Source organism: Mus musculus, chromosome 11 (assembly GCF_000001635.26).
Source record: "Mus musculus strain C57BL/6J chromosome 11, GRCm38.p6 C57BL/6J".
NCBI lineage: Eukaryota > Metazoa > Chordata > Mammalia > Rodentia > Muridae > Mus > Mus musculus.
The window spans coordinates 62,336,998-62,352,084 of record NC_000077.6 but is presented as its reverse complement, the minus strand read 5'-3'; the positions used below and the strand labels follow the sequence as shown (position 1 = coordinate 62,352,084).

General features: G+C 40.5%; 1 protein-coding gene across 52 annotated transcripts in view; it reads left to right on the top strand.

Moving 5' to 3' along the window:
* Positions 1-15,087, top strand: part of Ncor1 (nuclear receptor co-repressor 1) — a 141,752-nt gene that overhangs the window by 105,330 nt on the left and 21,335 nt on the right. For 31 of the 52 annotated variants that reach the window (XM_006532628.4, XM_017314389.2, XM_017314388.2 and 28 more), the window contains 9 exons: positions 539-707; positions 2,592-2,732; positions 6,767-6,850; positions 7,197-7,453; positions 8,734-9,088; positions 11,456-11,677; positions 13,017-13,226; positions 13,837-13,986; positions 14,391-14,540. In XM_006532628.4, the coding sequence (XP_006532691.1) occupies positions 539-707; positions 2,592-2,732; positions 6,767-6,850; positions 7,197-7,453; positions 8,734-9,088; positions 11,456-11,677; positions 13,017-13,226; positions 13,837-13,986; positions 14,391-14,540 (1,738 nt within the window). The remainder of the gene's footprint in view (positions 1-538; positions 708-2,591; positions 2,733-6,766; positions 6,851-7,196; positions 7,454-8,733; positions 9,089-11,455; positions 11,678-13,016; positions 13,227-13,836; positions 13,987-14,390; positions 14,541-15,087) is intronic. The other 21 variants (XM_017314369.2, NM_001252313.1, XM_006532624.4 and 18 more) reach the window with 4 other exon arrangements.

The following is a 15,087-nucleotide window of genomic DNA, read 5'->3' as shown; positions in this document are numbered from 1 at the left end:
ACATCTGTTTCAGAGCGTATTGCCTCAAGTTCAAAGTAGTAGAGATCCTACACAGAGGAGTGGGGTAGATCTGGTCTTCATTTTCTTTACAGCCCAATCTACCCACTTATACAGCGTCCTATACAATAGACAGGAAACAGTTTCCCTAAAAGGAAGGGCATAAAGACCTACTGTCAGTCTAGTGGAGGACTAATGATGGTAAGACTCAGGTGATGTTTCCTGACTGAATATCTCACTAAACAAGGCATCTGAGCCTCTCCTCTTATTGATGACCAAAGCCCAAGCACCAGCCATAGGTTTGGGGGGGACAAAGCTGTTTTACCTCATATGCTATGATCATCTGAGTTCTCTGTGATAGTAGAGTTGAAGGAGCGAGATCGGGGGTTTCTTTATGTCTACAGGGGTGAGATGTTTTGTTTCCTCTGTGCACTTTGTTTTTTTGAAGACTGACCTGACTCTCAGTTTCTTTATTCTTCATGGCTGTGCTGCTTCTCAGCATTAGTGACTCTTGGATGCTTGTGGGGTTTTTTGATGACAGGGGACCCCAGCTCTGCCCCAGGCTGGAATACCAACAGAGGCTTTGGTGAAGGGACCTGTCTCCAGGATGCCTATTGAAGAAAGCAGTCCTGAGAAGGTCAGAGAGGAAGCTGCATCCAAGGGCCATGTTATCTATGAAGGCAAAAGTGGACATATCTTATCATATGATAGTAAGTATTGTTTATTCATTGATGCCAATCTTAGAACGTGAGACTGAAAAACAGGCTCTGATTTTACGTTCTTACTATAGGTAAGTCAGTTTATTTTTTGCAGTCCTGTTTTCTCCTTGCGAAAGGGGATATTTTGTAAAAAAAAAAAATCAATTAAGACTGTCAGTTAAGAGTTGTAAGAGTGTGCAGAGCACAGGGGAAGTATATTGTAATTAACAGCTGACATTGTCAGTGACTAGTCATTCCTTAACCTAGAAAAAGAATCTTCATTTAACTTAAATGGAATAGCTTTTATTTTAATAGGGGTCATATTTTTTTAAGGTTAAGAACTAAGGAACAGATAATCTGATAATCAAGATGAGAATGTTAGACTAAACTCCCCTTAATAAAAATGTATCTGTGCCTGTTTTTCCCTCTATCAAATCTAGCCATCCGTCTTTTCCTTCGAGTATATTTTCTAAGAATGACTAATATATGCTGTAATCATCAGGCACAGGGCTGAGTTTGAGTTTTCTGACTACAACCGTGAAATAGTTATTAGCGATATCTTCTCTTTGTCTCTAATACAAAGAGATGAACAGAATACCTGATGTTGTGTAATCTACACTAATCTTATTTCTTACTTTAACACTTCTAGCGTAGATGAGCATTGTACTTTGGGGAGAGGGAAAGAAGCTAGAAATCTAGGTATCTTTCTTTTTCTCTATCTCTCTTTTTTCATCTCCAGCATATTACAAAATCATTTAGATTGTTTCCTAAAGTCTCTGCAATCAATCCCTTATTCTGCCTGCAGCCATTACCTTTGGTCTGGACACCTTAGGGTGCTGACTTCCCTGGAGTAGTCACCATGCTTCCTGCTTTACCTTTGTGACCTTAAAGGATGAGTACAAGACTGTCCCATGCCAGCAACAGCCCACTCCACGGTCTCCTTTTGCTTACCCCTACAGGTTTTTTTGATTGCTCCTTTTCCTCTCAGCCCGAAACTTTGCTGCCTAACTTCCATTCTTCACATTGGCTTTGTACTGAGCTGATGATGTTTCTTTTAAGGTAGCATGCTCTGTCATTCTTGAGGTATCTGAGCCTGTTCCTTCTGCCTGTGCCATTGTTTCCTGCTTTTATATTGGACAGAAGCATCTCTCTTACTTGTCCTTCAGTTCTCAGCTTGCCTTTTCTGGATGGACTTGGACATGTCAAGTTTCTGTCTCATCATTCTTGCAGCATACTGTAAATTTCCTTCCATAATATGCATTACATTGGACAATAAGACCTATTAGTTTTGTTAGTATTTTTTGTTTATGTGTGTGTGCGTATGCATGAGCCACATTTTTTTCTTAATTCATGTGTGTTCCTGTGGAAGCCGGAAAAGGCCATCAGATCCTTTGGAACTAGAGTAGTTGTGAGGCCCATGATGCAGGTGCTGGGAACTAAACTCAGATCCTGTGGAGGAACACTGAGTACTCTCAATTGCCAACCCATATTTGCAGCCTGGGCATATTTTTTTATACCAACCACTATTAGGTAAGTTTCTTGAGAAGGGACTTAGTTTGTTAACCTGGAAGCCTTAGCTTGGCACACAGGAGCCATTCAGTCAATGCTGCAGTAAACCAAAGTGTTTTCCTGGGCGCTGTCTACACAAATATGTGTTAGAGCAAATCTTTGTTTTGTTTTGTTTTGTTTTGTTTGGGGCAGAGTCATGCTCTACAGCCCCTTCTGACCTATTTAGACCAGGCTAGCCTCAAACTCATAATGATCCATCTATCTCTGCCTGCTGAGGGCTGGGATCAAGTGGTTTTTATAAGACTAATCTAATACTAAGGTCTTAGTTTACTGCACATTATAAATAGGCCTTAGGCTCTGAATAATTCTTGTTTCTATATTCTACAGATATTAAGAATGCCCGAGAAGGGACTCGGAGTCCAAGAACAGCTCATGAAATGAGTTTAAAAAGAAGCTATGAGGCAGTGGAAGGAAGTATAAAGCAAGGCATGTCGATGAGGGAGTCTCCTGTGTCAGCACCTTTAGAGGGTAAACCTGCCTCAGTGTTCCTCAGATGCATTTCACTCTGTGTGGTAGTGCTGTCATATTGGGCTTAATCACTGGCATTTCTACCTGAAATTTATTAATATAATTTTAAATTTACGTCATATCACTGTATGGCTCACTGGCACTTTAGAGTAGAAGGAAGTAAAAACTGAATCTAATGGTCATAGTGGAGGGGACTGTTAGTTTAGATGCTTTAGCTATTGTAGAACTACCTCCTGGTTCAGTGAATCTAAGAATCTAAGTCCTGTGGCGGGGGATACAAAACTCATTTTCAGAATTTAATTTAATACATGAGTATGAGGTCAAATGTTGCATGACGGCTAGAGCAGGGATATGGGTTTTATTTTCTCTTTAGTTGAACTTTCCCTAGAGTATTTCTCTGTGCTTGTCTCTTCAACTGGAAACTAAAGGGTTATATTCATCAGTGTAAGCAGATTATAGGCCAGTGTCCAACGTAATGCTGATTGTGTTAGGAATTCATGGATCACTGTGGTTTGGTTTACTTTCAAGTCTTAGCCTGCCTCAGATAATTACATCTAGTTAAAATATTCAAGACCAAGTAAGGCCTGTGTGATTTTTCTCAGAGTTATATTTTCTCTATTTAAAAAACAAAACAAGACATAACCTATGGCTGGAGAGATGTCGCAGTGGGTTAGAGCACTTGCTGCTCTTGCTGAGGACCCAGGTTTGGTTCCCAGCACCTACACAGTGGCTGCAAGTGGACTGTAACTCGAGTTCCTGGAGATCTGATAGGTTTCCTGGCTTCCACAGGGACTTGTACACATGTGGTGCAGATACATAAGTGGAGGCAAAAGACTGGCAAACACATAAAGTAAAAATAAAACATCCTTTAAAAACATCACCTGTATTATCTTTAGGTTAAATGTATATGATGACTTCTAAGCTTTAATTAGTATTAGTTGTTAATGTGAAATGTGTGTTTGTTCCTTTGTCCATGCTTTTACCAAAAGCAGAGGTCACTGTAGTCTGTTTTCCACTGTTACTCAGTGAAAAAGTTAGGTCCTTCAGCCAGCCTGGCCAGCCGTCGAGTCCTTAGGATCTGTGCCCATCCAGCCTTGGGTTTCCAGACGCATTCCATGCACGTGCTAAGGTTGTCATGATTCTGCAGCAGGCACTTTACCCACGGCCACTCCTGAAGAGAGTATTTTAAAACTCCTTATTTAAGTATTATGCTCATTTTTTTTTCTCTTCACAATGTCTATATTTTTTTCACTTTTCTTGTTCCCCAGGGAACATATTTCATATTTGAGCAGTGATTTATTAACTAAGATACATTCAGAGTTTAGATTCCCAGGAGTAGTAGACTGGGGTCATGAATGTTTTATCTATTTCTGAGAAATTTTAACAGGGGTTTCTGTAATGTCTATACTAGTTCATATGCCTACCATCAATGAATAAGTGTTCTTTTTCATCATTCTTTCCAGGATTTCTTGTAATTGTTTTCTTTATGAAATTCACTTTGGCAGGGATGAGACAGAATATCAAAATAGCTTTAGTTTGCATTTCCTTGGTGGCTAAAGTATGTTGTATACTTAAAATATTTATTGGCTGTTTATATTTTCTCCTTTGAGACTTCTCTGTAAGCGCTCAGCCTGTTTGATGATTGAGTAGTTTAGGGCTTTTAGTTCATTTTATAGTCTAGATGATACTCTTCTTGGATTTATAATCAGCAAAGGGTTTCTCCCATCCTGTGGCCTACTGCTTCACTTGTAATGGTTCCCAGTGTCTTTTGTGGTATAGATTTTAATTTTATGAGGTCCTATTTGTCAGTATTTGCTTTATTTCCTTAGTAACCCAAGTTCTATTCAGAAAGTCCTTGCCTGTGCCTGTATCTTGAAATATTTTCTCTCCTTTTTCCTCTAGCATTTTCAGAGGCTCAGGTCTTATATTTTGGTCTTTGGTCCATTTGGAGTGTCGATGTTAGAGATTTGTTCTTACGACTCTCCAGCTTCCTGTCACCATTTGTTTAAGAGGCTGTCTTTTTCTGGTGACAAAAATAGTCAGGTCACTACAGCTGTATGGAGTTATGTTGTTTCATCAATCTACATGTCTGTTTTTGAGCCAATGCCATCCTGTTTGGGCATTCCCAAAGGGCTTTATGGACAATTACAGAAATATTTCCTCACCCTTGTATACTGCTGCTCTTCCCATAATAAATAGCAAACAAATGGAATCAGCCTAGCTGTCCATTGGTAGATGATGAATATGGTCCAGATCACAGTGGAATTTTATTTGGCCATAAAGAAAACTGAAATTAGGTAATTTTTACAAAGATGTATGGAACTTCAAAATAGTAAGTGAAGTAACCAGGGTTCAAAAAAAACAGTGTGCATTTTCTATCACATGAATTTTCTAAAATTTTTTTGTATATTTATTGATGTAGGAGTGAAGGAAATAGATTCTTGCGCACAAGGGACCTTAAGGGGAAATTATTCTAAGCAAAAAAATGTTATATAATTTTTATATAATATATGACTATATATTATATAACTATTATATAATTAAATCTATACTGTATTTAAAACCTAAAATGTAATGACAAGCTGAATTAACAATGATACTTATAATAAAATTTACTGTAAAGTTTTCTTTATGCTGTTCAAATTCATGTCTAGTTTGTAGTTCTTCCTCTGATTAGCAATGCTTCTCTCTGCCCAGGTTTTCTGGTTTACTGTTAATTACTTTAAAGGGGGTAGGGGTGGGGCACTGGGTAGGGTTTCACTTTCTAAAGTGGGTAAAGGGAAAGAAAGATGGTGGGATAAAAGAAAAAAAAATAAGCCAGAGGGTCTCACTCTTTGGTCCTGGCGTGTCTTGAACTCAATGTGTGGTCCACAGTGGCCTTAAGCTCAGACATTAGCCCGCCTACCTGTGCCTCCTGAATCCTGGGATTAAAGGTGTACACACCATGCCCAGCCACAGTTTGCTTTTATTTTGATGACTTTTAACTTTTGATAGTTCTCATTATGTAAATGTAAAGTGTTCTGTTGTTGTTTGAGGCAGGGTCTCTCTCTGTCTTGGCTGTCTTGAAAATCAGTATCTAGAGCAGGCTGGCAGCAAACTCACAGATCCTCTTTTATTCGTTTCCCCAGTAATGAGATTAAAGGTGTGTGCCACCATGCTCAGCTTAAATATTCTAATTTTTTAAAGAGAGATATTTTAGCTTAATGTTGATCATATTTTAGGGCATAGGTAGGATGTAGTCTGGTATTGGCGAGCTTCATATTCCTTTATTTCTGATCCTGACTCTTATTTCCAAGTACTAGTGGTATAGGCATGTATTATTAACAAGTCCACCTAAAATTTCTTTCTGTTTTAAACTAAAATTTAATACCTTTCCTGGTCATTTTGTATTTGGGAAAATGTTCTGGAAAGTAGAACAAGAGAATTGGTCAGCTGCTGAGAACACTGGCTGCTCTTGTAGAGGAACAGGGTTCAGTTCACAGCATGCGTGCACGCGCGCGCGCACACACACGCACACACACACACACACACACACACACACACACACACACACACACGCTCACCATCCAGTATGCACAAGGGGCACAGAAACATAAAAATTACAGGTAAATAAATCTTTAAAATATTTTAAAATGAATTATAACTACACACTAGCATTTCTGATTTATTCCTTTGTTTACATTTATGCAGAGAGAGTATGTGTGTGAGTGTGTGTGTGTGTGTGTGTGTGTGTGTGTGTGTGTGTACATGCGGTGCAAATGTTGAGGTGAGAAGATAACTTGCAGGAATTAGCTTTCTCCTTCCACCATATGAGGCCTGGGGATTGAACCCAGGTTATCTGAATTGGCAGCAAGTACCCTCACACACCAAGCCATCTCACCAGTCCTTTGGATAGTATCTGAGTTGTATACGATTTCAAAATTCCACCCCTTCATAGAGCTTTTTATCAAAATCATATTCTCTATAGACAACATTCAGTATTACAGATTATCAATACATTGTTTAATAACTGGATTTCTTTACTGTTTTGAAAGGTCTGATATGCCGAGCATTACCCAGGGGGAGCCCTCATTCTGACCTCAAAGAGAGGACTGTGCTGTCTGGTTCCATAATGCAGGGTATATTGTGTTTTGTCTTTTTATTATAAATTGATTCACTGGCAAGGTAGTTTAATATTATTTTTATGGAGTATTAAACCTACTTTTTAAGGTATTTTACCCTTTGAAGTATTAAATCTTAAGGCTTTTCTCTTAGCTACATCATTTATCTGAAGGTTTTACTCGCCTAATCTTTTAATATCAAGGTATCTTTATAAAAGCCATTCTGAAACGTTTAATTTTGAGTAATCCTGTAACATAGTGTCTCAGGAATGCCTACCTGATGGTCTATTGTAGAAATTCAACCACAGGACTTTGCAACCATTAGCATTAGTTAACAATTGTGTTTCCTGACCTCTTCATAAAGGCACACCAAGAGCCACAGCGGAAAGCTTTGAGGACGGCCTTAAATACCCCAAACAGATAAAAAGGGAGAGCCCTCCCATCCGAGCATTTGAAGGTGCCATTACCAAAGGAAAACCATACGATGGTATCACCACCATCAAAGAAATGGGGCGCTCCATCCATGAAATCCCACGGCAAGATATTCTAACTCAGGAAAGCCGGAAAACTCCAGAAGTGGTCCAGAGCACGAGGCCAATAATTGAGGGTTCCATTTCCCAGGTAAATAGATCCTGCCTCTCTTTCTGTCAGCAATTCCACTTCAGAACGACATTTATGAAACAGTTTTAGAAATACGACTTATTAGTTCTAGGTAATTCTTACATCAGACTTCTTGGTAGAAAATCTTTCACATACATATATCATTGGTTTTTCTTTTTTTGTGGGGGGGGTTTAAGAAAATATTGTTTCTTTGTTTTATACTTTGGTGTTTTTTTTTTTAAATTAGGTATTTTCTTCATTTACATTTCCAATGCTATCCCAAAAGTTCCCCATACCCTCTCCCCTCCCCACTCCTCTAATGGGCCTCTCTTTCCACTGATGGCCGACTAGCTCCTTGGGTACTTTCTCTAGCTCCTCCATTGGGGGCCCTGTGATCCATCCAATAGCTGACTGTGAGCATTCACTTCTGTGTTTGCTAGGCCCTTGCATAGCCTCACAAGAGACAGCTATATCAGGGTCCTGTCAGCAAAATCTTGCTGGCATATGCAATAGTGTCTGGGTTTGGTGGCTGATTATGGGATGGATCCCCGGGTATGGCAGTCTCTAGATGGTCCATCCTTTCGTCTCAGCTCCAAACTTTGTCTCTGTAACTCCTTCCATGGGTGTTTTGTTCCCAATTCTAAGAAGGGGCAAAGTGTCCACACTTCAGTCTTCGTTCTTCTTGAGTTTCATGTGTTTTGCAAATTGTATCTTATATTTTGGGTATTCTAAGTTTCTGGGCTAATATCCACTTATCAGTGAGTACATATCATGTGAGTTCTTTTGTGATTGGGTTACCTCACTCAGGATGATGCCCTCCAGGTCCATCCATTTGCCTAGGAATTTCATAAATTCATTCCTTTTAATAGCTAAGTAGTACTGCATTGTGTAAATGTATCACATTTTCTGTATCCATTCCTCTGTTGAGGGGCATCTGGGTTCTTTCCAGCTTCTGGCTATTATAAATAAGGCTGCTATGAACATAGTGGAGCATGTGTCTTTCTTACTAGTTGGAACATCTTCTGGATATATGCCCAGGAGAGGTATTGCGGTATCCTCCTGTAGTACTATGTCCAATTTTCTGAGGAACCGCCAGACTGATTTCCAGAGTGGTTGTACCATCAGCTTTTCTTGTACACACAGTTTGAGGTGACTAATTTGGGAGTGTGTGTATTGGAGGGTTCATGGGCTCAGATTGATGTCCCCACAGCAGAGTATAATTGCCATGAGGCAGACAAAACACCTTAGAAGGAACAGTATCTATACGACGTTGCTACCATGTATTGTTTGTTTCCTCTTAGGGCACACCAATAAAATTTGACAACAACTCAGGTCAATCAGCTATCAAACACAATGTGAAGTCCTTAATCACAGGGCCTAGCAAACTACCCCGTGGAATGCTGGAAATTGTACCAGAGAACATAAAAGTAGTAGAACGGGGAAAATATGAGGATGTGAAAGCAGGCGAGCCAGTGCGAGCCCGGCACACGTCAGTGGTGAGCTCTGGCCCCTCCGTTCTCAGGTCTACACTTCACGAAGCTCCCAAAGCACAGCTGAGCCCGGGACTCTATGATGACAGCAGCGCTCGCAGGACTCCTGTGAGCTACCAGAACACCATATCCAGAGGCTCCCCCATGATGAACAGAACTTCTGATGGTATGGCTTTTGTTACCAACTCTGATTACTTTGTAACAGTTTTTACCTCCAACAAATACAAAATAGCAAATTATTAGCTCTAGATGTCTCAAGATGCACAGGGTGTATGGATGAACTAGGGAAGCAACCCAGTTAGTGAAGGGCAGTCTCCAGAAGCCATGTGTCTAAGTTGGCTCGGGCTGAGCATGGTGATGTCTGCATGTGATCCCAGCACGGGGGAGGGGAAGTGGGTGAGTTCTCTGGGGCTCAGTATGTACATTTTGAGATCTTACCAGTTAGACCAGTGTTTTCAACCATGGGCTATGACTCCACCGTGGAATACAAATCATTTACCCTGAATAGCAGATGTTTACATTATAATTCACAATATGGTAGTAAAATCACAACTATAAAGTAGGCACCACAATGTGAGGAACTGTATTAAAGGGTAACAGCATTAGGAAGGGTGAGAAGCCTGAGGCTGTGTGGTGAAGAGTTGAATGGTTAGGAGGAGTGCACCACAAGCCGAGGAAGGGGAGCCCACTAGAGTTGCCCACAGCAGAAAAAGGACTTGGTACCAGGCAGGCCAGACCAGTGATACTTTGTATTTTGATACAGAAATGTTTGTTTATGGCCATGTTTATACCAGCAGAATTTCAGTTAATAGCTTTATAGTAATTGGGAGTGATGCCTATCATTCTCACACTTGGGAGGCAGGGCAGATACAGACGCAAGTTCATGGGCTACTAAGCTAGACACTGGGTAAACAAACAAAACGGAAGCATGTAATTACACTTGTATATCATGTATATATTTAATATCAGTGAATTATTCCCTTCAAAATTTACAAGGTACGTGGGGTTTAATAACCAGTAGTGCCGAAGTACAAAAGTAAAGACATTAAGTAGGGCTGAAGAGATGGTTCTGCAGTTAAGAACACTGGCGCAGGGCTGGAGAAATGATGGCTCAGAAGTTAAGTGCTTTTCCAGAGGTCCTGAGTTCAATTCCCAGCAACCACATGGTGGCTCACAGCCATCTGTAATAGGATCTGATGCCCTCTTTTGGTGTGTCTGAAGACATTGTAGTCATATACATTAAATAAATAAATCTTTAAAAAAAGAAAAGAGAAAAAAAAAACACTGGCATCATCCAGAGGACCTCACTTCAGTTCCCATACCTGTAACTCCAGTCCTGGGGGATCTGATACTCTTGTGACGACTGAGGGCACTGCAAACATTTCCTGCACAGACATCCTACAAAGCAAATGCCCACACACATATTTTTTTTTAAGAGAAATTAAGTGACATGGCAAATGTTTTATATATATATAAAGACATTCCCACAGGGAGGCTGCTGCAGAGTGTGTGGTGTGATGGTGTGCTAGAGCCAGTCGGGTCACTGGAGAACGAGAAGTGCAAGTGGGTGTCTAGGAGGTAGAGTCACTCAAGGGCTGACTGAACGGCAAGAATTAGAGGAATTTACGGTCCACAGGTAGCAAAGAGTTTAGAAAACACAAGGAGAGACGAATTTGAGATTTACTGTAGGTGGGGCCAAAATATATGTTATTTTGTTTTAGGATTTTGATGTTAGTACCATTTAGGAAACATGGTCACAGGCTGGAGAGATGGTTCAGCAGTTAAGAGCACTGACTGCTCTTCCAGAGACCCTGAGTTCAATTCCCGGCAACCACATGGTGGCTTGCAACCATCTGTAATGGGATCCAATGTCCAATGCCCCCATACATATACATAAAATAAATAAATAAATCTTTTTAAAAATATGAAAATATGGACACATTAGTGAGATTAGAGACGATTAGTGAATAGTGTGACCTTTCATGATTTTATTTTTACTTTGGTTTTGGTTTTTCAACACAGGGTTTTGTTGTGTTGTGTGGCCCTGGATGTCCTGGATCAGGCTGCCCTCAGACTCACAGAGATCGCCTGCCTTCCCCCCCCTCCCCCCCTCCAGTGCTATCACTCCCAGCTTACCTTTTATGATCTTAACATGATGTGGTTTAAGAATTGCTGCTGTGTTCCATGTTTCGTTTTTTTTTTTTGTTTTGTTTTGTTTTGTTTTGTTTTTTGTTTTTCCGAGACAGGGTTTCTCTGTGTAGCCCTGGCTGTCCTGGAACTCACTTTGTAGACCAGGCTGGCCTCGAACTCAGAAATCTGCCTGCCTCTGCCTCCTGAGTGCTGGGACTAAAGGGGTGCGCCACCACGCCCCGCATTGTTTTGTTTTGTTTTGTTTTTGGTGTGTCCTATGTTTCAAGGCTCCCACTTGTTCTCACACTTGGATATATTACAAGATTAGATTTTAAATGCTGGGGCATATGTTGAAGTTTTCTCAAGGATTTGTGGCATTGGTGCTTTGTTATTGCTGTTACAGTTTCTTCCAGCAAGTCTGCCAGTCATGAAAGGAAATCAACTCTGACCCCAACCCAAAGAGAAAGTATACCAGCCAAGTCTCCAGTGCCCGGGGTGGATCCCGTCGTGAGTCACAGCCCATTTGATCCTCATCACAGGAGTAGCGCTGCAGGAGAGGTTTATCGGAGCCACCTACCCACGCACTTGGATCCAGCTATGCCCTTTCACAGGGCTTTGGATCCTGGTAAGCCCAATATTTAATGACAATTTATAGCAAAGAAATCCTATATCTATATTACTATTAAAGCTATTATAGTTTACTGTATAACTACTGTACACGTCAGTCCAGTTTTGTGACTAGAACACCCTATGTTACCAGCACCCAAAAGTAATAAAATATTAACAAAGCTTAAAGAACTAAAATCAATAAGGGTCTGAAAAGCTTTGTTTCTTTATTTCACTTGGTATGTCTAATTGAAAAAGTGGGTTAATGTGATGAATTAAGTATGCTAATTATAACATAGTGTTCGAAGGTCAGTACCTTTTTGTAAACCACTGATTAAATCTCACCATTCATTATCTCTTATAAAAGAAATTGCCGGGCGGTGGTGGCGCACGCCTTTAGCCCAGAGGCAGAGGCAGGTGGATTCCTGAGTTCAAGGCCAGCCTGGTCAACAAAGTGAGTTCCAGGACAGCCAGGGCTACCCAGAGAAACACTGTCTCGGGAAAAAAAAAAAAAGAAAAAGAAAGTCGGATCATGGTGCACACACACGTCCCTTATGACATCATTGCATCTCGTGTCATGCTCTTTTTCAGGGGCTAACAAAACAATTAGCTCCTTGATGAAATCCTGTTCCTGTAGACAATTTATTTCAGAGTATAACCTCTAGCCATTTGTTTGTTTTGTCCATAGCTTCTTCTCAGTACTAAGAGAATCGAGTAGCTGTGAGAAATAGTGTATAGCTCTTAAAACCTCACGGAATTTTATCTAGCCCTTTATAGAAAAGGTTGTTTTCCATCTTTTTTTCAAATGCATGTATTACTAAATGGTTATATTCAATCATTTTTACCTCTAGAGGAAATAAAATTTCTATGTTATAAATAGTTTCCACATTGATTCACCCTGTTGTCAAAAAAGGACTTTAATTTTCAATCACAACTCTCATATAATTGAGGTGAAAAAAATGACTTTATGGTAACGATTGAAACAAAACTATGTTTGGAACATTCAGATGTCCTTGCCCTTTCCACTACATCTGTGGCATTAAAATAAATTGGATTTACAGGGTATGGTAGCACATACCTTTAATCCCAGCACATGGGAGGAAGAGGCAGGCAGAGGCAGGCGGAAATCTACAGAGGGAGTTCTAGGACAGTGCTATTGCTCAGAGAAACTGTGGCTTGGGGGAAAAAAAGAGGAAGAAATGAAACTTGGACTACTCATGTGTCAAGGTTTAAAAGGAACTCCTGTCCTCTAGGAGTTCACTCAGCAGGTGTGCTGCTTCCTCGCTCTGTCCAGGGTAACACTAAGCACATTAACCTCACACACTCAGTGCATTGTTTTCTTTCTTTCTTCCGCTCAGCAGCTGCTGCTTACCTGTTACAGAGACAGCTTTCACCAACCCCAGGATACCCAAGTCAGTACCAGCTCTATGCAATGGAGAATACAAGGCAGACAATCCTCAACGATTACATTACCTCACAGCAGATGCAGGTGAATCTGCGCCCTGATGTCACCAGGGGACTGTCCCCACGAGAGCAGCCACTGGGGCTCCCTTACCCAGCTACAAGAGGTGTGTAGAATTTGCCAGTAATTAGTAAGTACTTGTTAAATGAATGATGAAAAGACATAAAAGAAGGTTATGCTTGCCTCTGTAGACTTTTGCCCTTGAAAGCAAATAAAATAATATACTGAGATGAGATCTTATAATGAACATCAAAATCAGCCATATAAGTGTGAAAGTGTGTGAGTCCATGTTTTCTTTACTGTGTCCATACCTGAGGTTACTTATGTAGAGCTCAGTGTTTTCATATCTTGTTTAGATTTAGAAAGTGTCTTAAGGAGTAATGATAGGACTGGAGAGATGGCTCAGCTGTTAAGAGCACTGACTGCTCTTCCGAAGGACCTGAGTTCAAATCCCAGCAACCATGGTGGCTCACAACCATCTGTAATGAGATCTGACTCCCACTTCTGGTGTGTCTGAAGATAGCTACAGTGTACTTAAATATAATAATAAATAATTAAAAAAAAGGAAGTAATGATAATTTTTAAAACTTTATATTGAATGCAAATTTATCAGTGTGTTATAAAGAGACAAAATGGAAAACCATGCATACTTCTGGAGTTAGCTGTCAGTTTATTGTAATGCCTAACATAAATAAACTGTATTTGTCTTTGGATAGGAATCATTGACCTGACCAATATGCCTCCAACAATCTTAGTGCCTCATGCAGGGGGAACGAGCACCCCTCCCATGGACAGGATCACGTATATTCCTGGTACACAGGTTACTTTCCCTCCCAGGCCATATAACGCTGCTTCTCTGTCTCCAGGTAAGATGCTCCATGATAACATATATGGCTTGTTCTAGAAGACAAGGGAACGAATGTTCCAGAAAACAAGTCAATGGTTTTTCTAGGGCAAGCATATACATTTAAAGTAATGCCACCAGACAAAATTGCTTAAAATTTATTCATCTCTAACAAGACTGATGGAGCCTGCAGAGGAATTCTGGGCATCTTTCTCCCATTCTGCTTCTCATTTAAATTGTATTCCTATAACTAGATTCTCCATAAGTACCCTAAATGATTATACTGTGCCCCATTTGCTATCCAAGACTTGTTAAATAAACTGGATACATCTATATTCGGTGCTTTTTGAAACTTTTTAGTGATTTGCACATGTAACATGATAGGCTGACCATTTTGTCTTTAAGTTGCAGACTCATGTTTTACAGGACACCCAACACACCTTGCAGCAGCTGCAAGTGCTGAGAGGGAACGAGAGCGGGAAAGGGAGAAGGAGCGCGAACGTGAGCGCGAGCGTGAGCGTGAACGTGAACGCGAAAGGATCGCTGCTGCTCCCGCTGACCTCTACCTACGACCAGGTCAGTGAGAGCCTTTGACCCTTAGGGAACAGGTCTTGATAATTTCCTGTGGGGCGTTATGCTTAGTCATTCTACATAGGCAAACAAGAATTGTAAGATAGAAAGACAATATATGTGACATACAATCTGAAGTGCTGTAAACGTTGGAAGGAACTTTCCATGACTTCTGATGGGGGCCAAGCAACATGGGTCTTCAGTTGCTCCTGAAAATACTTGGTATGAGACTCTTAAAGCAAAAGAACAGCTCCAATTCTAGTTTAAAGAGTGAATGGTTAACAGAATATGGTTAGAAAAAAACATGGCATCTTGAAGTGAAGCACGCCTGTCATTCTGTTTAGGAAGTCAGTCATGTGACCAGAAGGGCATGTCTTAGAGTGGCATGGGATGTGTTAGAACACTGAAGTTGGGGATGGGCTGTTCAGTGAAACTGTCTCAGGAACGCATGTCTATGCAGATGATAGTGTGAAACATTCAGGCACAGAGAATGGCCAGAAAGAAATTGCTGAGCACACAGAAGCAGAATCAAAGGATGGTGACAATAACTCAA